This window comes from Patella vulgata, chromosome 3, assembly GCF_932274485.2.
Source record: "Patella vulgata chromosome 3, xgPatVulg1.2, whole genome shotgun sequence".
Lineage (NCBI taxonomy): Eukaryota > Metazoa > Mollusca > Gastropoda > Patellidae > Patella > Patella vulgata.
This window is the reverse complement of record NC_065881.2, coordinates 24,808,307-24,834,038: the sequence shown is the minus strand read 5'-3', so window position 1 is coordinate 24,834,038 and position 25,732 is coordinate 24,808,307. Positions and strand designations below refer to the sequence as shown.

Below are 25,732 nucleotides of genomic sequence, written 5' to 3'. Positions count from 1 at the left end.
CACAGCCAGTGAAGCAGTGAAAAACTGTCAAAGTACTGCATAATGATGGTCCCAATTGTCTCAATATATCTCAATTCTTTTGCGAATAGATTCCAACCTCCATCCACACATTTCCGACACAAGGTATTTCCAAGTCGAATGATCAAAACATCTGTAGCTAAGCTATGGAATGGACAATATTACGTCTGGACAGGTTTGTCGCAGCTATATGAAAAAGCATTCTTGAACCTGCTTCTTCGTGCATACATGTCGTGCAGTCCGTATTTCGAGTTGCATACAATGTCTTAGATCTAATAAGTGGCAAATAGTCAGTACGCATCCATTTTTAACGGAGTGTGTGTATGTGTGTGTGTGTGTGGGAGGGGGGGGGGGTGTCGGATGGCCGAATGGTTAGCACGTGCGCGCTGTATCATAAGGTCTGTCATTGAGTCAACTGGCGTGGTTTCGATTCCCCGGTTGTAAATGAAAAGGAGCAAGTTTATTATTCAGTTCATATTAACCAAACTATGCCAGATGGATTCTCCGGTTGCATGACAATATGATGAAAATAGATGAAACGCATCCTGGAATATCTGACGAATTCCAAAGAGGTGCCCTTCCCATACGTGAACAGTCAGTTAATGCAGATGCTACTAATCGTTTTTCGGGTATTAATATCATCATTTACAAATTCCATAGCAGCTTTTGACATAGATGGTCCATGTCTCATTATATGAGGGCAACTATAGTTGGAGATTGAACATATGGGCATTTCCAGACCTGAAGATGTAACTTCTGAATTGAGACAAGCTAATATTCAAAACACAGCCCATAACATCAAAATTATTGAACGAATTGTAAACATGTCTAATCCATTCGGGAATAATGCGGAGCAAGATATATTAATTAACATTAATCAACAGATTTCCTTTTTTAAACGTTTATGAAAATGGCAACATGTATCGTGACAAATTTATTTCAAAAGTTATTGGAGACCCCTTCAGATTTGATAAACCCATAAAACGGTCAAAACCAAGCACATTTGCTTCTGACAGTACCTTCAAGAAACGACAAAAGCGCGGCAACATCGTAGGCTACAGTTGAAAATGGAAAGAGATATGGCGGGTCTATTACTTTATCGAAAATGAATTAGACCTGTCACATGTGTTTAGCTTTATATATGAAACCATGATATTAACTCAAACATATTTGCTTTTGAAGGCCCATGAAAGTAGAGTAGAGTCTCTGAGCCTAAATGGATTGACTGTACAGTGATAGATGAAATGTTCTTTCTCCATCTACTTGGAACCCTCCCAGCAACATTTGGTGTAATTGCTCGTTATATTTTAGTTAAAATATGTAATGTGTCTAGTCAAGCGATCCATCGACAAAGTACACAGACAGAGATAGACGTGCTGGTTCCTTGGATCGTGACCAAGAATGTCCAAACATGAGACGGCCATCAAAGTGTACAAGTTGACAAAATCTCTTGTGCCTATTTAACAATTGAAAAGAGGGCGAGAGAGACCGAGGGAGAGAGAGAAATGGGGTTAAAACGTCCATTCGACACAGATTGGGTCATTTCGGGACTAACACATGGTTCAATTTCGTTTCAATAATTCGCTTGCTCGTAGGGGTCTTTAGCAGTGGGAGGAAACCGGAGGACCCGTAGAAAACCAACGAGGTTGGCGACCCTGATCCTTGTCATGTACAACCGGGGAATCGAAACCACGCCAGTTGACTCAATGACAGACCTTATGATACAGCGCGCACGTGCTAACCATTCGGCCATCCACCCACACCAAACACACACACACACACACACACTCCGTTAATAATGGACGAGTACTGACTATTTGCCAGTTATTAGATCTAAGACATCGTATGCAACTTAATACGGACTGTTCTGTTATGTAACAAAGATTCTACATTGACATGTGTGCACGAAGACGCAGGTTCAACAATGCTTTTTCATATAGCTGCGACAAACCTGTCCAAACGTAATATTGTCCGTTCCATAGTTACAGATGTTTTGATCATTCTACTTGGAAATACCTTGTGTCGGAAATGTGTGGATGGAGGTTGGAATCCAGTCGCAAAAGAATTGATATATTGAGACAATTAGGACCACCATTATGCAGTGCTTTGTCAGTTTTTCACTGCTTAACTGGCTGTGACTATACAGCTGATTTCTTCAGAATGGGAAAGATTCGCCCATTAAAAGTTCTTGAGGGCAATTCAGAGTTCCAAGAATAATTTTCCAACTTTGGATGCCACCAAGATATGAATTACGAAGATACACCTGCAATAGAAAAGTTTGTTTGTCGCACATATAGATTATGTCATTTAACAAGTGCAACAGATATAGTAAGTTCTTAAAGGTTTATAAACCAAACAGAACCTACTCACAGACATTTGGCACAAATTTGAATCATATTTCAGTTTGTAGATTTAACTTTTAAGGCATAACAAAATGTGTATTCACCTTGCCGGTGTGGTGGGTTGTGATATTTGAGTAGTCAGATTATGAATATGCTCCACTTATACCATTCAGATTTGATATTTTTTTAGAACCGACTAATGCACAGCTAATATTTGCCACCAGTTTCAGTAATATTACTTATGAGGCAAAATTTGACCCCTTTTTGGGCGTTGCAGATGAGGCACATTTAAGTGGTCAGATTAGGGGTTTGCCCCACTGAAACCAATCAGATTTGATAGTTTTAGAACCGTCTGATAATTAGCTAACATTTGGCACCAATTTCAGTCTTATTACTTATGAGGCATTTTTGGGTCCCCGCCCACATTTTTTTTAGGGCAGTCAGAAAGGGGTGTGGCCCATTTTTTCCGTCAGATTTTGCATTTTAAGATTCAGATATAGCACAACAACATTTCAAAACTATTTCTGATCGTATTACTTATGATACAAATTTTGATCTTTTTTGTGGGCGTGGCAGATCGGGCAGATTTTAAGTGGTCAGATTAGGGATGTGCCCCACTGAAACCAGTCAGATTTGATATTTTTAGAATCGGCTCGTGCATAGCTAACATTTGGCACCGATTTCAATTAGATTACTTATGAGGCAGTTTATATGCATACATTGTATGGCAATATTTTAGAAAAAATTCTGATCCTACTACTTATGAGTCAAATTTTAGCCCTTTTTATCTGCCCCTCCCAGCCAAATGTCCCACTGATACGTAAGATTGGTTGTTTTGAATTTGTCCTATCAATAGCTGCCAATTAATATGGTCAAACCCTCTATTACTTCTGAGGCAGTTTTTTCGTCACTGGCTCTTGGTCTAATTTGTTTTAGCGTATATAGACGCATTTGTTTTAGTGTCTACAGATGAGTGTCTATTGAAGTATTTAATTTAGTGTATTTGCATATACATGCATTTGTCTTTGTGTCTAGAGATTCATTTTTGTTCGTGCATGTTTGTCCATAAAATCATTAACTGTTATTGGTATAATTTATAATGTATCGGTTTATTAATTGTATTATATTAATGATTTTCATTTAAATGTAGTTCAAGGTCACTGTACTGTTTAAAACTAACTAGTTTTACAAACTGATCATTGATATGAACCTCTCCTGGCATTGTCTCTAAGTTCCTCTTCTTTAACATGTATTTCACAATATTTTTCTAGTTCAGTGTATAAATGAAATACTTCATGACATAGTTGCATTCATGAACAAATTACTCAGTTTTCTCCTTTTTAATATGTCCATAATAATTTTCATCTATATCAGTATAACACACAGAAGTTTTTCATCTTTTACATGTATTTTATTATGTTTTTTAGATCACTATATTGTTGATAATTCTTGTTATACTTGACACACTAATAATCAATTTCCTGAAATAAAATTAAAAGTCAGTCTTCCATTCGAATCATTAGATTTATCATTACGGTGATCTTAATATTTATAATGACAAAGAGTCCAATATGTTACAATTGTCTCATAAAAATTTAGAAGGGGGGGTGACAGAAATGAAATGAAATGGGGTTTAACGTCCTACTGTTCTGCTCCTATGCTGGGCTAATGAAGACGGGCATCCGCCATACAGTGTGCTTTCGCCTACTCTTATATCGAATTCCAACTGCCAAGGGATCTTTTACGTGCATTCGAATGATCTCAATATTTTTCAAAGGTTGTTTACATGTTTACCGCGTTAGGGAACCCGATTCGCAACTAGAATGCTGCTGGTTCGAATCCCGGCGTTGGAAGAGAAGAACCCCAGGAATTTGTCAACTGTTATTTATATCCGGTACGTCACTGACATTTTACAGGATATCGTGTCAGCTAACAAATATAATTTTCGCCGATTAGGAAAAGGTTGTGAACTCGAGTGTTCCAAAACAAGTAAGGATTACTTGCCTTGTACACGTCATCCGACAATATTTAGAACAAACTAAAAGTGACAATATGGGCTTGGATTTCATAAGATGGGGATAACACATAGATGTCTAAAATACAGAATGAAATAGAAGTTATGCAGCATCAACAACGAAAGAGTCCGACTTGAAATTGCCATGAACATGTAGCATAGCTGAAGGCATTATTCAGTCAAATTGTTTCTTCTTCTGACTTTATGCAAGAGCTACATCTGCCTATTGCAGGTCTTTCTTTAAGCCTGAAATGTTATCTAAATTATTAGACATTAATTAATTTATCCAGACTATAATCAACTCTCGATGTCATCGAAAGCATGTGATATTTACTGCATTAGGATCTGATCTGTTGCTCAACTCTCATTCATGATTAAATCAACAAATGGATAATCGAGACTATGTATTTTATCGTACCGACTTTAGTAACGATGATCGAGGCTAGGCCCAAAATTCAATCGCTAAATTCTCGGTTCAGAGTGAATCAATTACTTGACTGAAGTTTTCAGCAAATTCCCCTTACATTATCTAGTTTTTAACTATTATAGTGAGAACTGTCAGCTCTTTATCTAATCTCCCATAATGTATCTTTAACAGACAAGAGAAGGGAAATGGTACTACTAAGAATATCAAGGAAAACAATTTGGGGCAAGTGAACCTATCTGACTTCGAGTTGCCCCCTTGTGTCCGTGGGTGACTAGACTACTCATTTTTGGAGGGATTTTAGTGAGTTTTAGCATTTACTGACCACTCCTGAAAAATGTCAGTTCGTGGATTTTCGAGTCTATGGTGTTTTTGAATACGATAATGTTTGAAATTTACCATCGTTTTTAATATAAAGATGACAATAAAATAATCAGTCCTTCTGCAGTTACAATTGAAGAAATATTTTGAAACAAAAACTATTACCAGATAGTCATATTATTATTTCCATCATTGTTCTCTTCGGTCTAAAATGTATAGCATCACATTCGGAACAGTTCCTGGTTTTCTGATCTAGATAAAGCTCGTGACAAAGTCTACATGTGTTGAAGCTGGTACCTTTATGATACTATAATAATATATTCAAAATGGCTTATTTCTTGATTTTGAAACCATATTTATTGCGATTCGTTCAATTCTAGCCCCTCTGCAAGTTCTTTTCTTTCTTCAGTTAAATATCTGTTTTCCCCAAATTTGCGTTGAAGTTCAGACAGTTGTTTGGCGCTAAAAGCTGTTCGTGGTCTTCTCATTCTTCCGAATATCTTTGTTCTGGATCCTGGAATATTTTAAATTGCTAAATGTTGATATTCAGTAGGCGTATATCCACTTCTGTATGTTAATGTGTAATTATAGCCCAAGTCGCTCCAAGTAAGGATTGAACTCAGAATTTACCAAGCGGGGAGTCAAGGTGGGTAACGATCAGCTGGATCCCTAAACAGGCCGTCACCGGTTTGATCCCGGTAATTCCCAGCGTGGTAATGGATTGGAAGAAAAATCCAAGGTCCTGTGTACACGTTGGCGTACACGTAAAAGAGCTCTTGACAGATGGAATTCCATTGCTGTCCGGGCAAAATTTCCAACAAAGCACATTCTACACACAACAGTTGAAAACCCCGCCTTTAACAATCTCTGTACACACCCTATTACATATAAAGGCCTATAGCGGGGAGTCAAGGTGGGTAACGATCAGCTGGATCCCTAAACAGGCCGTCACCGGTTTGATCCCGGTAATTCCCAGCGTGGTAATGGATTGGAAGAAAAATCCAAGGTCCTGTGTACACGTTGGCATACACGTAAAAGAGATCTTGACAGATGGAATTCAATTGCTGTCCGGGCAAAATTTCTAACAAAGCACATTCTACACACAACAGTTGAAAACCCCGCCTTTAACAATCTCTGTACACACCCTATTACATATAAAGGCCTATATTTGTACGTATAATGTTTTATGCCCTTTTTATCAAAACTATCCTATTTTGAGACAAGAAAAATGGCAAGAACTATATAATAGTCCTTCCGGGCCCGTAGCCAGCTCTTAAAATTTGGTGGGGCTACGGAATTTTTTGGAGGGGCTGAGGATGTGTACGGCTAAGAACGCTCCTAAGAAATCATTATTGTTGGCAAAATATTGGGGGGGGGGGGAGGCTATGTGAAATATATTTAAAATTATTATGTTTTATATTCCTTGTATGAGGAGAGGGGTGATTGACTATGCCTGTTCCCCAATCCTTTTCATCTATTTGAAATAAAATATTGTTTCCCCCCAAAAAGTGTTTAGTGTTGATTGATATAAAGTGAGGTCACAAACCCCAAACTATCACCGACAGTTTTCATTGTTTTAACCAGCCACAGATTACAGATCACTTTTTGTGAAGAAAGTAGTATCATGATTCTTTTATCCAGACGCACTGTGGAAGAGATATACACTGTAAGCGTCTGGGTAACCGAGAGACCAAAGCACGTGAATAATTTTATTGCGTTGTGTCACTGGGCAACTCACAAACGGACAATTCAATTTTAAATTAGCTGACGAAGAGAAGGGAGCTTGTTCTCTTTAGGTAGGTAGGAATAGATTTTTGATTAAATATGTATTGTTGTGGCCTATATGTGACTTTTCTAAATTTTTGATTTTCTATTTTGTTGTACCTGTATTTCAAAGTTGTGTTCGTATTTTTTAAAAAAAAAAAATAAAATAAAATCACTGCTGTATAATAAGGACTTTGAAGTAAAACCTCTAGCACAACATAAATTGTGTCGGCGGTATCTCACGGAGAAAAAAATCAAAATCAACAATGTTTATCAGTAAACATACGTACCTGATTTAGCACCACAGATAAGAAAGAAAATCACAAATTTTGAAAACCCGGATAACAGACAGAAAATATTTGTTTTTAAAAAATCAAACACCCGCGTTCTTGTCACCATGCACCAATAGGAAAGAAAAGTAATAGACTCTCTGTTTCATGGCTTGAAACAAAATGTGTGAAGGCGCATCCCGTTGTATCGCCCCATCAAATTCTCTACATAGTAAACAGACAGTGTATAATAAGTGACTGATCGGGTTTGATCTTTTGTTTTTAATAGACAATGTCAAATTCAACCAATTTTTCATTCTAGTCTCGAGAATAATCTCATTCCATGGTAATGGAGATTGGAAGTAGGCAAAATCTAGTATAATAAGTCACAGGTGAGCTTTTCTAGTGTTTGAGTATATATTTAAACGTCCTTTTTTATACGCCCACATTTTCATTTTATGTCGTTGCCCCTGTCCGTTCACTATTTGTTTGTGATCGACACTCTACAGGTCACAATTTTTATCTGATTTTAACGAAACTCGAAATATAGGTCTATCTCTTGCAGTTCTCGGGTCCTTTCGATATTGGCATGTATCAGACCATAACTTCATGGATTATGGCCCCTGATTGTACCAAAAATCACGCTTTTAGCTTGTGGAGGTCACTTTAACTTTCACCCGATTGATGAAACTTGAAATGCATGTTTATAACCCAATGATCATGGTTCCTTTCGATATTCGTGCATATTGGATTGTAAATTTCTGAATTATGTCCCCGATTGTACGAAAAATTGCGTTTTTTGCTTGTTGTTCCTGTAGAGGTCATAATGTTTATCTGATTTAAAAATACATCACCATTACACACTAAGATCTTGGTTCCTTTTGATAATCGCGGATACCGAACTTAACTTATGGCCCCTGATTGTTCGAAAAATCACATTTTCATCTTGCGGATTCTTGATAGAGTCACAATTTTTTTTCCAATTTTAAAAACCGTTTAAATACATCACCATTCCACCATAATGAAGGTTGAATTCGAATTTCGAAATGAAACTGCCCGACAACATGGCCGCTCTTTGTACGCAAATTATGTAGAATTTTGTAATACGAAGGTGTGGACCCTCTAGAGATCACATTTCTTATCCAATTTTGATGAAACTTAAAACATAATCTTTATATCCGAAAGATCTGTCCCTTTTGATATTTGCACATTTCAGGCCATAACTTTCTGGATTATTGCCCCTGATTGTACAAAAAAATCATGTTTGTTTTTAGCTTGTTCTCAATCCATCTCTTGCAAAATGTGGGCGTATCCTGCCTGGCATCTGCTGATTCACACTTAGAGGAGCGCTGTTCACGTGTTATATTCATTTCAAGCCGATAAAGTATTTCATATCAAAAAAAATATAGTCAAGATCAATAAGATAAACCACAGAAAAACGTGCACATATTTACAAGAGAGTTGCATACAAAATTATTCTGTTCTTAATTTCAGCATGGGCCATGATTTCAAGTTACCTCATTCAGCCATTGCTGAAAGATGTTTTTATTTAAACAAGTTGTTTGATGTGTGAATGATAGAGGTCCATGTACGTTGTATATTTATCTTATTCTGGACTGTCCTTATAAATGAATAAATGATTCTTTTGAAAAATGAATTGATGTCCGGTCAATATATATTTTTCTTGGATTAGAACCAATATATATGTTTGTAGTAATGAAGTCAGAGTCATTATGTTAATGCCAGTAGGGCAGGGTAAGTTGGTGCCAGATATATTTTGTTTGTATGTTTAAAGTATAAATTTGTTAAATAAAAATATTTCTGAAAAACTTCATGCGATATTTCATATGGGCGAGTTTACAAAAAATTAAATATTTTTGTTCTTTTGTATTAACAGATCAATGACAGAGATATGATTGGGTATATATAGGTCGTAGAGATGATGACCATATTGCTGGGTGAAGATGATGGGACAGTTTTATATCATGGATCAGGTAATCTTAAAAGGCAAGTCCTGATTGATTTTATCACCAATGCCAGAAATATCTAAACCAGTCCATGGTTTATAATATTCCTTATTATTTAGTAATTAAAAAGGTGAATATTATTCTTTTAAAAAAGCGCTGCCGTTCTCAACAGGTCTTATGTGTGGTTGGAAACTGTTTGGATGCCATTGTTGCAGGCTGGTTGCTACCCCCACTGTTTGCTATTAATCCTCTAATAAATACTAACATTTCCAAATGTAAATTTCAGCATTATTCTGGTCAAGTACATGTAATTTTGATTTTTTTTGTACCGGTATCTTTTCAGGTGTATGATGGTTCAACCTATTTGCAACCTGGGTTGGAAAATGATAGATTGGCAATAACAAGGTTAGTTTTTAAATCAATAACTGAGTTCGAATTTCGTGAAAATCGGCCCAAAATTGACAGACAAAATGGCTGCCTTTCGTTCAGTTCCTTTCGATATATGCGCATATCGAATTGTAATTTCCTGAATTATGGCCCTTGATTGTAGGAAAAATCACTTTCTTGTTAGCTTGTTCTCTATCCATCTCTCGAAAATGTGGGCGTATCCTGCCTGGCAGCCGCTTGTTTAATATTTTGATAGATTTTAATTGCAGTTATTGAATCATGGTAGTATGTCAGATATTGTAAACTTTATTATTTTAACAATGTATTATGAATAGATGACCAAATCTTCTTCTTACCAATACGCAAGGCCTTTTTGCTTTAAGTTAAACCGAATAACTCATTCAGTATTGTTTATCAATTTAATATTTGGGAAATTCATAAAATTCTTTCGGCGCCTTTACTTTAAAAACCCAAAGGCCCTTTGTTGACTACATTACGTGTACTAAATAAGGACGAAAGATGCACGTGTCGTTTTTTTACCTAAATAAATACTACCAATTAAAACGCAATAATTAATAAAGGTAATTCAATGTAAAACATTGGTGTCATGCATCGGTCAGCAGTCATCATCATATATTTGTAAATTTATATACAAATGAAGACATGTTGCAAACAACTACTACTGCCAATCCGCAGCTAAATACAAATATGTATATAAGGGAATGAGTTGTAAAAAAATAGAAATCTGCTGAAATCTACACTGAAATGCCATCACATTGTCAATTTTTTAACAATAATTTTAACATACATTATGCTAGAGCTAAATCTGCCTATTACATGTCTTTCTTTAGGCTTGAAATGTTATATAAATTATCAGTTAGACATTAATTAACTTATCCAAACCATAATTAACACTGGATGTCATCTTCACTGGATTGAAATCCAATCTGCTGCTTAATGCTCATTGATGATTAATCCAAAAAATGGATAATTGAGACTATGTTTTTTATTGTACCTACTTTAATAATGATGATCAGGGCTAGTCCGTTCGTTTGACACTTTACCTCATCGATCAGTGCCTGAAATACTATCAGGCTGCTTTTTCGGCAAGCTGTTTTTCAAAATTTTCTGGGGGTGCCCCCCTACCCCTAGTTGAAGCTCGTGCCTTTTCCCCTTAACCTTGGACTTTTCCCCAGCTTTGCCCCTCCAATCACTGACGGCTGGCGCAGCCACTACACCTGCGCCCTGTTTTGTGGGGATACGCCAGAAACGTCTGCCGACGGTTCGTACCTCCTCCAAAAATTCAATTTTAAGGCCTCAGCAAAATTTGATGATAGCTGGTCTGCTGGCTGAATTTGAAAGATTATAATCAGATATGCCATCAAATCGCATATTTGGGGTTCATTGTTCAAAATTTTCCAGGGGGAGAGCCCCCGGACCCCCCCCCCCCCCCGGGCTCCGCGGTCAGTAAAAGGGGCTGCTCCGACACCGGAGCCCGAGCAGGTTCCCGGCCCCAATCCGCCCCTGACTACGAACCAGGATTACAGCTTTTGAATTTTAAGCCTAGCCCTGATCATCATTATTAAAGTAGGTACAATAAAAAACATAGTCTCAATTATCCATTTTTTGGATTAATCATCAATGAGCATTAAGCAGCAGATTGGATTTCAATCCAGTGAAGATGACATCCAGTGTTAATTATGGTTTGGATAAGTTAATTAATGTCTAACTGATAATTTATATAACATTTCAAGCCTAAAGAAAGACATGTAATAGGCAGATTTAGCTCTAGCATAATGTATGTTTAAATTATTGTTAAAAAATTGACAATGTGATGGCATTTCAGTGTAGATTTCAGCAGATTTCTATTTTTTTACAACTCATTCCCTTATATACATATTTGTATTTAGCTGCGGATTGGCAGTAGTAGTTGTTTGCAACATGTCTTCATTTGTATATAAATTTACAAATATATGATGATGACTGCTGACCGATGCATGACACCAATGTTTTACATTGAATTACCTTTATTAATTATTGCGTTTTAATTGGTAGTATTTATTTAGGTAAAAAAACGACACGTGCATCTTTCGTCCTTATTTAGTACACGTAATGTAGTCAACAAAGGGCCTTTGGGTTTTTAAAGTAAAGGCGCCGAAAGAATTTTATGAATTTCCCAAATATTAAATTGATAAACAATACTGAATGAGTTATTCGGTTTAACTTAAAGCAAAAAGGCCTTGCGTATTGGTAAGAAGAAGATTTGGTCATCTATTCATAATACATTGTTAAAATAATAAAGTTTACAATATCTGACATTATACTACCATGATTCAATAACTGCAATTAAAATCTATCAAAATATTAAACAAGCGGCTGCCAGGCAGGATACGCCCACATTTTCGAGAGATGGATAGAGAACAAGCTAACAAGAAAGTGATTTTTCCTACAATCAAGGGCCATAATTCAGGAAATTACAATTCGATATGCGCATATATCGAAAGGAACTGAACGAACGGCAGCCATTTTGTCTGTCAATTTTGGGCCGATTTTCACGAAATTCGAACTCAGTTATTGATTTAAAAACTAACCTTGTTATTGCCAATCTATCATTTTCCAACCCAGGTTGCAAATAGGTTGAACCATCATACACCTGAAAAGATACCGGTACAAAAAAAATCAAAATTACATGTACTTGACCAGAATAATGCTGAAATTTACATTTGGAAATGTTAGTATTTATTAGAGGATTAATAGCAAACAGTGGGGGTAGCAACCAGCCTGCAACAATGGCATCCAAACAGTTTCCAACCACACATAAGACCTGTTGAGAACGGCAGCGCTTTTTTAAAAGAATAATATTCACCTTTTTAATTACTAAATAATAAGGAATATTATAAACCATGGACTGGTTTAGATATTTCTGGCGTTGGTGATAAAATCAATCAGGACTTGCCTTTTAAGATTACCTGATCCATGATATAAAACTGTCCCATCATCTTCACCCAGCAATATGGTCATCATCTCTACGACCTATATATACCCAATCATATCTCTGTCATTGATCTGTTAATACAAAAGAACAAAAATATTTAATTTTTTGTAAACTCGCCCATATGAAATATCGCATGAAGTTTTTCAGAAATATTTTTATTTAACAAATTTATACTTTAAACATACAAACAAAATATATCTGGCGCCAACTTACCCTGCCCTACTGGCATTAACATAATGACTCTGACTTCATTACTACAAACATATATATTGGTTCTAATCCAAGAAAAATATATATTGACCGGACATCAATTCATTTTTCAAAAGAATCATTTATTCATTTATAAGGACAGTCCAGAATAAGATAAATATACAACGTACATGGACCTCTATCATTCACACATCAAACAACTTGTTTAAATAAAAACATCTTTCAGCAATGGCTGAATGAGGTAACTTGAAATCATGGCCCATGCTGAAATTAAGAACAGAATAATTTTGTATGCAACTCTCTTGTAAATATGTGCACGTTTTTCTGTGGTTTATCTTATTGATCTTGACTATATTTTTTTTGATATGAAATACTTTATCGGCTTGAAATGAATATAACACGTGAACAGCGCTCCTCTAAGTGTGAATCAGCAGATGCCAGGCAGGATACGCCCACATTTTGCAAGAGATGGATTGAGAACAAGCTAAAAACAAACATGATTTTTTTGTACAATCAGGGGCAATAATCCAGAAAGTTATGGCCTGAAATGTGCAAATATCAAAAGGGACAGATCTTTCGGATATAAAGATTATGTTTTAAGTTTCATCAAAATTGGATAAGAAATGTGATCTCTAGAGGGTCCACACCTTCGTATTACAAAATTCTACATAATTTGCGTACAAAGAGCGGCCATGTTGTCGGGCAGTTTCATTTCGAAATTCGAATTCAACCTTCATTATGGTGGAATGGTGATGTATTTAAACGGTTTTTAAAATTGGAAAAAAAACTGTGACTATCAAGAATCCGCAAGATGAAAATGTGATTTTTCGAACAATCAGGGGCCATAAGTTAAGTTCGGTATCCGCGATTATCAAAAGGAACCAAGATCTTAGTGTGTAATGGTGATGTATTTTTAAATCAGATAAACATTATGACCTCTACAGGAACAACAAGCAAAAAACGCGATTTTTCGTACAATCGGGGACATAATTCAGAAATTTACAATCCAATATGCACGAATATCGAAAGGAACCATGATCATTGGGTTATAAACATGCATTTCAAGTTTCATCAAAATCGGGTGAAAGTTAAAGTGACCTCCACAAGCTAAAAGCGTGATTTTTGGTACAATCAGGGGCCATAATCCATGAAGTTATGGTCTGATACTTGCCAATATCGAAAGGACCCGAGAACTGCAAGAGATAGACCTATATTTCGAGTTTCGGCAAAATCAGATAAAAATTGTGACCTGTAGAGTGTCGATCACAAACAATAACGGACAGGGGCAACGACATAAAATGAAAATGTGGGCGTATAAAAAAGGACGTTTAAATATATACTCAAACACTAGAAAAGCTCACCTGTGACTTATTATACTAGATTTTGCCTACTTCCAATCTCCATTACCATGGAATGAGATTATTCTCGAGACTAGAATGAAAAATTGGTTGAATTTGACATTGTCTATTAAAAACAAAAGATCAAACCCGATCAGTCACTTATTATACTGTCTGTTTACTATGTAGAGAATTTGATGGGGCGATACAACGGGATGCGCCTTCACACATTTTGTTTCAAGCCATGAAACAGAGAGTCTATTACTTTTCTTTCCTATTGGTGCATGGTGACAAGAACGCGGGTGTTTGATTTTTTAAAAACAAATATTTTCTGTCTGTTATCCGGGTTTTCAAAATTTGTGATTTTCTTTCTTATCTGTGGTGCTAAATCAGGTACGTATGTTTACTGATAAACATTGTTGATTTTGATTTTTTTCTCCGTGAGATACCGCCGACACAATTTATGTTGTCCTAGAGGTTTTACTTCAAAGTCCTTATGTGATTTTATTTTTTTTTTTTTTTTTTTAAAATACGAACACAACTTTGAAATACAGGTACAACAAAATAGAAAATCAAAAATTTAGAAAAGTCACATATAGGCCACAACAATACATATTTAATCAAAAATCTATTCCTACCTACCTAAAGAGAACAAGCTCCCTTCTCTTCGTCAGCTAATTTAAAATTGAATTGTCCGTTTGTGAGTTGCCCAGTGACACAACGCAATAAAATTATTCACGTGCTTTGGTCTCTCGGTTACCCAGACGCTTACAGTGTATATCTCTTCCACAGTGCGTCTGGATAAAAGAATCATGATACTACTTTCTTCACAAAAAGTGATCTGTAATCTGTGGCTGGTTAAAACAATGAAAACTGTCGGTGATAGTTTGGGGTTTGTGACCTCACTTTATATCAATCAACACTAAACACTTTTTGGGGGGAAACAATATTTTATTTCAAATAGATGAAAAGGATTGGGGAACAGGCATAGTCAATCACCCCTCTCCTCATACAAGGAATATAAAACATAATAATTTTAAATATATTTCACATAGCCCCCCCCCCCCAATATTTTGCCAACAATAATGATTTCTTATGGGCGTTCTTAGCCGTACACATCCTCAGCCCCTCCAAAAAATTCCAAAGCCCCACCAAATTTTAAGAGCTGGCTACGGGCCCGGAAGGACTATTATATAGTTCTTGCCATTTTTCTTGTCTCAAAATAGGATAGTTTTGATAAAAAGGGCATAAAACATTATACGTACAAATATAGGCCTTTATATGTAATAGGGTGTGTACAGAGATTGTTAAAGGCGGGGTTTTCAACTGTTGTGTGTAGAATGTGCTTTGTTGGAAATTTTGCCCGGACAGCAATTGAATTCCATCTGTCAAGAGCTCTTTTACGTGTACGCCAACGTGTACACAGGACCTTGGATTTTTCTTCCAATCCATTACCACGCTGGGAATTACCGGGATCAAACCGGTGACGGCCTGTTTAAGGATCCAGCTGATCGTTACCCACCTTGACTCACCGCTTGGTAAATTCTGAGTTCAATCCTTATTTGGAGCGACTTGGGCTATAATTACACATTAACATACAGAAGTGGATATACGCCTACTGAATATCAACATTTAGCAATTTAAAATATTCCAGGATCCAGAACAAAGATATTCGGAAGAATGAGAAGACCACGAACAGCTTTTAGCGCCAAACAACTGTCTGAACTTCAACGCAAATTTGGGGAAAACAGATATTTAACTGAAGAAAGAAAAGAACTTGCAGAGGGGCTAGAATTGAACGAATCGCAATAAATATGGTTTCAAAATCAAGAAATAAGCCATTTTGAATATATTATAGTATCATAAAGGTACCAGCTTCAACACATGTAGACTTTGTCACGAGCTTTATCTAGATCAGAAAACCAGGAACTGTTCCGAATGTGATGCTATACATTTTAGACCGAAGAGAACAATGATGGAAATAATAATATGACTATCTGGTAATAGTTTTTGTTTCAAAATATTTCTTCAATTGTAACTGCAGAAGGACTGATTATTTTATTGTCATCTTTATATTAAAAACGATAGTAAATTTCAAACATTATATCGTATTCAAAAACACCATAGACTCGAAAATCCACGAACTGACATTTTTCAGGAGTGGTCAGTAAATGCTAAAACTCACTAAAATCCCTCCAAAAATGAGTAGTCTAGTCACCCACGGACACAAGGGGGCAACTCGAAGTCAGATAGGTTCACTTGCCCCAAATTGTTTTCCTTGATATTCTTAGTAGTACCATTTCCCTTCTCTTGTCTGTTAAAGATACATTATGGGAGATTAGATAAAGAGCTGACAGTTCTCACTATAATAGTTAAAAACTAGATAATGTAAGGGGAATTTGCTGAAAACTTCAGTCAAGTAATTGATTCACTCTGAACCGAGAATTTAGCGATTGAATTTTGGGCCTAGCCTCGATCATCGTTACTAAAGTCGGTACGATAAAATACATAGTCTCGATTATCCATTTGTTGATTTAATCATGAATGAGAGTTGAGCAACAGATCAGATCCTAATGCAGTAAATATCACATGCTTTCGATGACATCGAGAGTTGATTATAGTCTGGATAAATTAATTAATGTCTAATAATTTAGATAACATTTCAGGCTTAAAGAAAGACCTGCAATAGGCAGATGTAGCTCTTGCATAAAGTCAGAAGAAGAAACAATTTGACTGAATAATGCCTTCAGCTATGCTACATGTTCATGGCAATTTCAAGTCGGACTCTTTCGTTGTTGATGCTGCATAACTTCTATTTCATTCTGTATTTTAGACATCTATGTGTTATCCCCATCTTATGAAATCCAAGCCCATATTGTCACTTTTAGTTTGTTCTAAATATTGTCGGATGACGTGTACAAGGCAAGTAATCCTTACTCGTTTTGGAACACTCGAGTTCACAACCTTTTCCTAATCGGCGAAAATTATATTTGTTAGCTGACACGATATCCTGTAAAATGTCAGTGACGTACCGGATATAAATAACAGTTGACAAATTCCTGGGGTTCTTCTCTTCCAACGCCGGGATTCGAACCAGCAGCATTCTAGTTGCGAATCGGGTTCCCTAACGCGGTAAACATGTAAACAACCTTTGAAAAATATTGAGATCATTCGAATGCACGTAAAAGATCCCTTGGCAGTTGGAATTCGATATAAGAGTAGGCGAAAGCACACTGTATGGCGGATGCCCGTCTTCATTAGCCCAGCATAGGAGCAGAACAGTAGGACGTTAAACCCCATTTCATTTCATTTCTGTCAACCCCCCTTCTAAATTTTTATGAGACAATTGTAACATATTGGACTCTTTGTCATTATAAATATTAAGATCACCGTAATGATAAATCTAATGATTCGAATGGAAGACTGACTTTTAATTTTATTTCAGGAAATTGATTATTAGTGTGTCAAGTATAACAAGAATTATCAACAATATAGTGATCTAAAAAAAAATAATAAAATACATGTAAAAGATGAAAAACTTCTGTGTGTTATACTGATATAGATGAAAATTATTATGGACATATTAAAAAGGAGAAAACTGAGTAATTTGTTCATGAATGCAACTATGTCATGAAGTATTTCATTTATACACTGAACTAGAAAAATATTGTGAAATACATGTTAAAGAAGAGGAACTTAGAGACAATGCCAGGAGAGGTTCATATCAATGATCAGTTTGTAAAACTAGTTAGTTTTAAACAGTACAGTGACCTTGAACTACATTTAAATGAAAATCATTAATATAATACAATTAATAAACCGATACATTATAAATTATACCAATAACAGTTAATGATTTTATGGACAAACATGCACGAACAAAAATGAATCTCTAGACACAAAGACAAATGCATGTATATGCAAATACACTAAATTAAATACTTCAATAGACACTCATCTGTAGACACTAAAACAAATGCGTCTATATACGCTAAAACAAATTAGACCAAGAGCCAGTGACGAAAAAACTGCCTCAGAAGTAATAGAGGGTTTGACCATATTAATTGGCAGCTATTGATAGGACAAATTCAAAACAACCAATCTTACGTATCAGTGGGACATTTGGCTGGGAGGGGCAGATAAAAAGGGCTAAAATTTGACTCATAAGTAGTAGGATCAGAATTTTTTCTAAAATATTGCCATACAATGTATGCATATAAACTGCCTCATAAGTAATCTAATTGAAATCGGTGCCAAATGTTAGCTATGCACGAGCCGATTCTAAAAATATCAAATCTGACTGGTTTCAGTGGGGCACATCCCTAATCTGACCACTTAAAATCTGCCCGATCTGCCACGCCCACAAAAAAGATCAAAATTTGTATCATAAGTAATACGATCAGAAATAGTTTTGAAATGTTGTTGTGCTATATCTGAATCTTAAAATGCAAAATCTGACGGAAAAAATGGGCCACACCCCTTTCTGACTGCCCTAAAAAAAATGTGGGCGGGGACCCAAAAATGCCTCATAAGTAATAAGACTGAAATTGGTGCCAAATGTTAGCTAATTATCAGACGGTTCTAAAACTATCAAATCTGATTGGTTTCAGTGGGGCAAACCCCTAATCTGACCACTTAAATGTGCCTCATCTGCAACGCCCAAAAAGGGGTCAAATTTTGCCTCATAAGTAATATTACTGAAACTGGTGGCAAATATTAGCTGTGCATTAGTCGGTTCTAAAAAAATATCAAATCTGAATGGTATAAGTGGAGCATATTCATAATCTGACTACTCAAATATCACAACCCACCACACCGGCAAGGTGAATACACATTTTGTTATGCCTTAAAAGTTAAATCTACAAACTGAAATATGATTCAAATTTGTGCCAAATGTCTGTGAGTAGGTTCTGTTTGGTTTATAAACCTTTAAGAACTTACTATATCTGTTGCACTTGTTAAATGACATAATCTATATGTGCGACAAACAAACTTTTCTATTGCAGGTGTATCTTCGTAATTCATATCTTGGTGGCATCCAAAGTTGGAAAATTATTCTTGGAACTCTGAATTGCCCTCAAGAACTTTTAATGGGCGAATCTTTCCCATTCTGAAGAAATCAGCTGTATAGTCACAGCCAGTTAAGCAGTGAAAAACTGACAAAGCACTGCATAATGGTGGTCCTAATTGTCTCAATATATCAATTCTTTTGCGACTGGATTCCAACCTCCATCCACACATTTCCGACACAAGGTATTTCCAAGTAGAATGATCAAAACATCTGTAACTATGGAACGGACAATATTACGTTTGGACAGGTTTGTCGCAGCTATATGAAAAAGCATTGTTGAACCTGCGTCTTCGTGCACACATGTCAATGTAGAATCTTTGTTACATAACAGAACAGTCCGTATTAAGTTGCATACGATGTCTTAGATCTAATAACTGGCAAATAGTCAGTACTCGTCCATTATTAACGGAGTGTGTGTGTGTGTGTGTGTGTTTGGTGTGGGTGGATGGCCGAATGGTTAGCACGTGCGCGCTGTATCATAAGGTCTGTCATTGAGTCAACTGGCGTGGTTTCGATTCCCCGGTTGTACATGACAAGGATCAGGGTCGCCAACCTCGTTGGTTTTCTACGGGTCCTCCGGTTTCCTCCCACTGCTAAAGACCCCTACGAGCAAGCGAATTATTGAAACGAAATTGAACCATGTGTTAGTCCCGAAATGACCCAATCTGTGTCGAATGGACGTTTTAACCCCATTTCTCTCTCTCCCTCGGTCTCTCTCGCCCTCTTTTCAATTGTTAAATAGGCACAAGAGATTTTGTCAACTTGTACACTTTGATGGCCGTCTCATGTTTGGACATTCTTGGTCACGATCCAAGGAACCAGCACGTCTATCTCTGTCTGTGTACTTTGTCGATGGATCGCTTGACTAGACACATTACATATTTTAACTAAAATATAACGAGCAATTACACCAAATGTTGCTGGGAGGGTTCCAAGTAGATGAAGAAAGAACATTTCATCTATCACTGTACAGTCAATCCATTTAGGCTCAGAGACTCTATTCTACTTTCATGGGCCTTCAAAAGCAAATATGTTTGAGTTAATATCATGGTTTCATATATAAAGCTAAACACATGTGACAGGTCTAATTCATTTTCGATAAAGTAATAGACCCGCCATATCTCTTTCCATTTTCAACTGTAGCCTACGATGTTGCCGCGCTTTTGTCGTTTCTTGAAGGTACTGTCAGAAGCAAATGTGCTTGGTTTTGACCGTTTTATGGGTTTATCAAATCTGAAGGGGTTTATCAAATCTGAAGGGGTCTCCAATAACTTTTGAAATAAATTTGTCACGATACATGTTGCCATTTTCATAAACGTTTAAAAAAGGAAATCTGTTGATTAATGTTAATTAATATATCTTGCTCCGCATTATTCCCGAATGGATTAGACATGTTTACAATTCGTTCAATAATTTTGATGTTATGGGCTGTGTTTTGAATATTAGCTTGTCTCAATTCAGAAGTTACATCTTCAGGTCTGGAAATGCCCATATGTTCAATCTCCAACTATAGTTGCCCTCATATAATGAGACATGGACCATCTATGTCAAAAGCTGCTATGGAATTTGTAAATGATGATATTAATACCCGAAAAACGATTAGTAGCATCTGCATTAACTGACTGTTCACGTATGGGAAGGGCACCTCTTTGGAATTCGTCAGATATTCCAGGATGCGTTTCATCTATTTTCATCATATTGTCATGCAACCGGAGAATCCATCTGGCATAGTTTGGTTAATATGAACTGAATAATAAACTTGCTCCTTTTCATTTACAACCGGGGAATCGAAACCACGCCAGTTGACTCAATGACAGACCTTATGATACAGCGCGCACGTGCTAACCATTCGGCCATCCGACCCCCCCCCCCCCACACACACACACACACATACACACACTCCGTTAAAAATGGATGCGTACTGACTATTTGCCACTTATTAGATCTAAGACATTGTATGCAACTCGAAATACGGACTGCACGACATGTATGCACTAAGAAGCAGGTTCAAGAATGCTTTTTCATATAGCTGCGACAAACCTGTCCAGACGTAATATTGTCCATTCCATAGCTTAGCTACAGATGTTTTGATCATTCGACTTGGAAATACCTTGTGTCGGAAATGTGTGGATGGAGGTTGGAATCTAGTCGCAAAAGAATTGAGATATATTGAGACAATTGGGACCATCATTATGCAGTACTTTGACAGTTTTTCACTGCTTCACTGGCTGTGAATATACAGCTGATTTATTCAGAATGGGGAAGATTAGTCCATTAAACATACATTATGCAAGAGCTAAATCTGTCTATTTCAGGTCTTTCTTTATCCCTGAAATGTTATCTAAATTATTAATTAGACATTAAGAGTCATTCCACGAGAAACCCATGCAGAAGGTGGGAAGGTGTCGGCAGATCAAGTTCATCTCTGGGGGATTTTATGGACTCCTCAAGACAACTTCACAGCAAGGAGGGCCGATCTCAAAATTTCACCGTTATTGAGAAACAGCCTCTGGTTGATTTTTGGCCAATTTTGCCCTTTTTCAGATCATTTTTGGTCAATTTTCAGCCACCTATTGGCTGGATGGAAATGGGTGAAATGTGATTGGAGAATTTGTTTGCGTACATGCGGATAGTCCTGATATAAGAAATAAATTAAATAGCATTATGTAATAAAACATTTGTCTTTAGACACATTATATTTGACTTTAACATTTGACATTACTATAATTAAAGGTATTTTGACATTATCATTATCAGTATAAGGCCTATATATATATCTCTTAATGTCTTAAGCTCGGCCCATACCGCTATGACTACACACAACCCGACAGGACTCAGCGTCTTGGGTAGTTGTAAAAACAAATCGGGTCGCGTCTTTACTTCACTTGCCTACGACAGTACCAGTCCACACAGGCCCGACTCTCACATGACTAAATGCTACTCTCTGATTGGCTAAACAACAGTTTACAACTGTATCCGACTACGACTGAACATGCTCAGTCCGGACGACGCGACGGAAATCGATTGAATAGTGGTCGTGGGACTGTCCACACTGCAGTGATTATCTGAGATAAGACGTTGCGTCGGGTAGAGTCTGGGCAAGTCGTGGCGGTGTGGGCCGGACATAACATTTAATACAGAAAAACACATTTTTGTAGAGCATTTAATATTGACAGTCATAGCCTTGATACAGATGATAAAATTACAGAAATTTAAAAAGTATTAAATATTTATAGTCAGTGCCTTGAATGTATGGTCATGTGTCGACGTAGATTACTTTTTTTTTACCAAATGATTTACTACAAACATCACATGTATGCGGTTTTTCTCCAGTATGAATTCTCATGTGACTCTTCAAATGACGATTTTGGGAAAAAGATTTGAAACACAGATCACATTTAAATGGTTTTTCTCCAGTGTGAGTTCTTGTGTGTTCTTGTAAGTTTGTGTTCTGAGTAAATGACTTACTACAAACATCACACTTAAAAGGTTTCTCTTTAGTATGCGTTCTGGTGTGTGTTTGTAAATTACTTAAAGTAGAAAAAGATTTGCCACAAACATTACACATGAAGGGTTTCTGTCCATTGTGAATTTTCTTATGGTTGCCAAGATTACTTTTCTGATTAAATGATTTACCACAAATATCACATTTAAATGGTTTCTCACCAGAATGAATCCTTAAATGTGCCTTAAAATGACTCTTGTGGTTAAATGATTTACTACAAACATCACATAAATAACATTTCTCAGACTCTTTAATATGACTCTTAGTTTGTTCCAAAAGTAATTGTTCTTCAGGAAATGTCTTGTTAACAATATCATCTGTAACATTTTCTTCTTTCTGTGATGTAATCTCTGTGTTGTCTAAATGTAAATGTATCTTATTGTGTATTTCTAGGTCACTGTATTGTTTAAAATTTATTTGACACACAGAACACTGAAAAGAGACAAATCTACTGGTACTTGATATGAAATTACTTTTGCTGTTACAACTTTTAGACTTTTCCATACAAATACTATTTTTATTTGTGAAATCACTTTTGCAAAATGTTGTAGCTTCTTCAGTTTCCTCTTCACCAAAATGAACATTATAAAAGGTTTCGGAGTCAACAGTATCCATGGTTTTATTTTCAAAATCATCTGATTCACCCATTTGTTCTAGTTCAGATAATATTACATCCTTTTCCTTTTGTTTTTTATAATCAATATTAGAATATTTGTTGCAGTCGGTGGTCTCCTTCAGATGAGAGTCACAAGTTTCACGTATGATCTTCTCATTATTATTTTCAAATAGAAAACAGGGCCTATCAAATATATCACATTCCTTTTCATTACATTCAGTGTGTAATTGAAGTGATTTACTGGAAGTAAATAATTTCTTACAAACATCGCATTTAAAGATTTTGTCACTGGTGTCTTTTGCCTTAGGACTATTCAGAATTTTTTGATTGGACAATGGTTTATTACAAATATCCATTGAGCAAGCACCTAGTTCATTTACTCCTAAAGAATGACTAAACATGTCATATTCAGATGGGTTATCTCCCTTGTGCGTTTTAATGTGACGTTGAAGATTACTTTTCTGACTAACAGCTTTACCACAAATATTACATTTGTAAGGTTTTCCACCAGTATGAATTCGTCGATGATTCTTAAGTTGGTGTCCTTGAGTAAATGATTTATTACAGAAATCACATGTATATGGTTTTTCCCCTGTATGGCTTCTCCTATGTTCTTGTAAGTTTATGTTCTGGGTAAATGATTTACTACAAACATCACATTTAAAAGGTTTCTCTTTAGTATGAATTCTCATATGAACTTCAAGTTGACCCTTTTGAACAAATGATTTACTACAAACTTCACACATAAACAATTTTTCACCACAGTGAATTTTCATGTGATTGCGTAAATTACTTTTCTGATTAAATGATTTAGTACAAACATCACATTTAAATGGCTTTTCACCAGAATGAATTCTTAAATGTGCCTGAAAATGACTCTTGTGATAAAATGATTTACTACAAACATCACATAAATAGCATTTTTCATCAGTATGAATCGCTAATTTTTCGATTTGAGTACTTTTCATTGTACCAGTCAAAAATTTTAAACCACTGTCACAATTTTTATTTTGTTTAGTTCGCGAAGCCATCTTCTCACTTCTGATTTCTTGCTTTCCTCTCTGGATGTTGTTGTTTGAATTTCTTCTCGAATCTTTCCTTGGGCTATTTTGTTCATCCATGGTCTTAATTTTATGAAATATGCCCACATTATCAAAGTGCACATCACAATTGGCATCTATGACATCATTTTTCTCATCGTTTACATGTATTTTATTGTGATTTACCAAATCACTTTTCTGTTGAAAAATCTCATCACAAACAACACATTGATAGTTATCAGCACCAATACTTGTTTCCTGAAAGAAAGGTAACACGTAACAAATGGTTGCCATGCAAGATACGCCCACATTTTGCAAGAGATGAACAGAGAACAAGCTCAAAAAAAGAAGTGATTTTTCGTAAAATCAAGGGCCATAATTCAGGAAGTTACGATCCGATATGCATGAATATTGAAAGGAACCAAGATCTTTGGGTTATAAACATGTATTTCAAGTTTCATCAAAATCGGATCAAAATTGTGTCCTCTCTCTAGAGGGTCCAAAACCTTGATATATACCATATATTTATAATATTTGCATACGAGGGGCAGCCATTTTGTCCTGCAGTTTTGGTTCGATTTGTACGAAATTCAGACTCAACCATCATAAGGGTGTAACAGTAATATATACAAACGTTTTTTTAAATCGGATAAAAATTGAGACATCTAGAGGGACCTCAAGCTAAAAACGCCATTTTTCGTACAATCAGGGGCCATAATTCAGGAAGTAACAATCTGATATGCACGAATATCGAAAGCAACCAAGATCTTTGGGTTATAAACATGCATTTCAAGTTTCATCAAAATCGTATTAAAATTGTGACCTCTACACGGTCCACAACATTGATATACCATATTTTTACCTGGCCATTTTGTCTGTCAGTTTTGGTTCGAATTTTACAAAATTTGAACTCAACCATCCTTAGGGTATAACGGTGATATATTAATAATAGACTGAAAACTGGTTCCAAGCGTCGTCCATAACATCCAGACACTTTTGAGTGAAAGATAGGTTACGTGCCCTTGTTTTGGAATTAGTCTCGCTTAACCAGTCTATCGACCATTCTACGTCTGATTGACAGGTCGGGATAATCAAGACTACTTTTTTACGAAACATAACAGAAAGCTAGAACAAGAAATTGAATTTAGAAATAAGCACATTAGGTAGCTCAACAATCGTTTTAAGAAGCTTGTAAAAGTAAAATGAAACTACTGCTAGTATCATGTTCCTGTCTAACCCGAGTGATTCAGAGATATTATTTGTACTAAACCAAAAGATGCCGCTCTTAACGGTACAGTTAATGATAAAGCGTTTTAAAAAATGAAACGAACGTAATTTCTAAATCTGCTGTAATAACCAAGAAGCTTAATTTTACTGCTATTCAAAATCGTCAACAATAAATTTTTTACGGCTGTATATAGTTGATAGATTTGTAGAGAATTGCACGTGCCA

At 36.0% G+C, this 25,732-nt stretch overlaps 2 protein-coding genes and 1 long non-coding RNA gene across 4 annotated transcripts in view; 1 reads left to right on the top strand and 2 right to left on the bottom strand.

Annotated features, from left to right (window-relative positions):
* Positions 1 to 6,808: 6,808 nt before the first annotated feature.
* The window catches only part of LOC126814796 (zinc finger protein 431-like), a 70,017-nt gene continuing 51,093 nt past the window's right edge, over positions 6,809 to 25,732 (top strand). Inside the window, exons 1-5 of one of the 2 annotated variants that reach the window (XM_056099545.1) lie at positions 6,809 to 6,915; positions 7,475 to 7,544; positions 8,647 to 8,740; positions 9,050 to 9,146; positions 9,463 to 9,524. The gene's annotated coding sequence lies outside the window, so the exon portion shown is untranslated. The remainder of the gene's footprint in view (positions 6,916 to 7,474; positions 7,545 to 8,646; positions 8,741 to 9,049; positions 9,147 to 9,462; positions 9,525 to 25,732) is intronic. The other variant, XM_056099547.1, reaches the window with a different exon arrangement.
* On the bottom strand, positions 12,211 to 14,779 carry LOC130012166 (uncharacterized). Its single transcript, XR_008787528.1, has 4 exons — positions 14,691 to 14,779; positions 14,073 to 14,142; positions 12,882 to 12,975; positions 12,211 to 12,572 (listed from the first exon to the last, which is right to left on the bottom strand). It is a non-coding gene; the product is annotated as an uncharacterized LOC130012166 (long non-coding RNA).
* LOC126814773 (zinc finger protein 271-like) lies at positions 21,364 to 24,595 on the bottom strand. The gene has a single exon (XM_050540140.2). It carries the CDS (start codon positions 24,572 to 24,574, stop codon positions 22,376 to 22,378), a length of 2,199 nt encoding a protein of 732 aa, XP_050396097.2. The 5' UTR covers positions 24,575 to 24,595; the 3' UTR covers positions 21,364 to 22,375.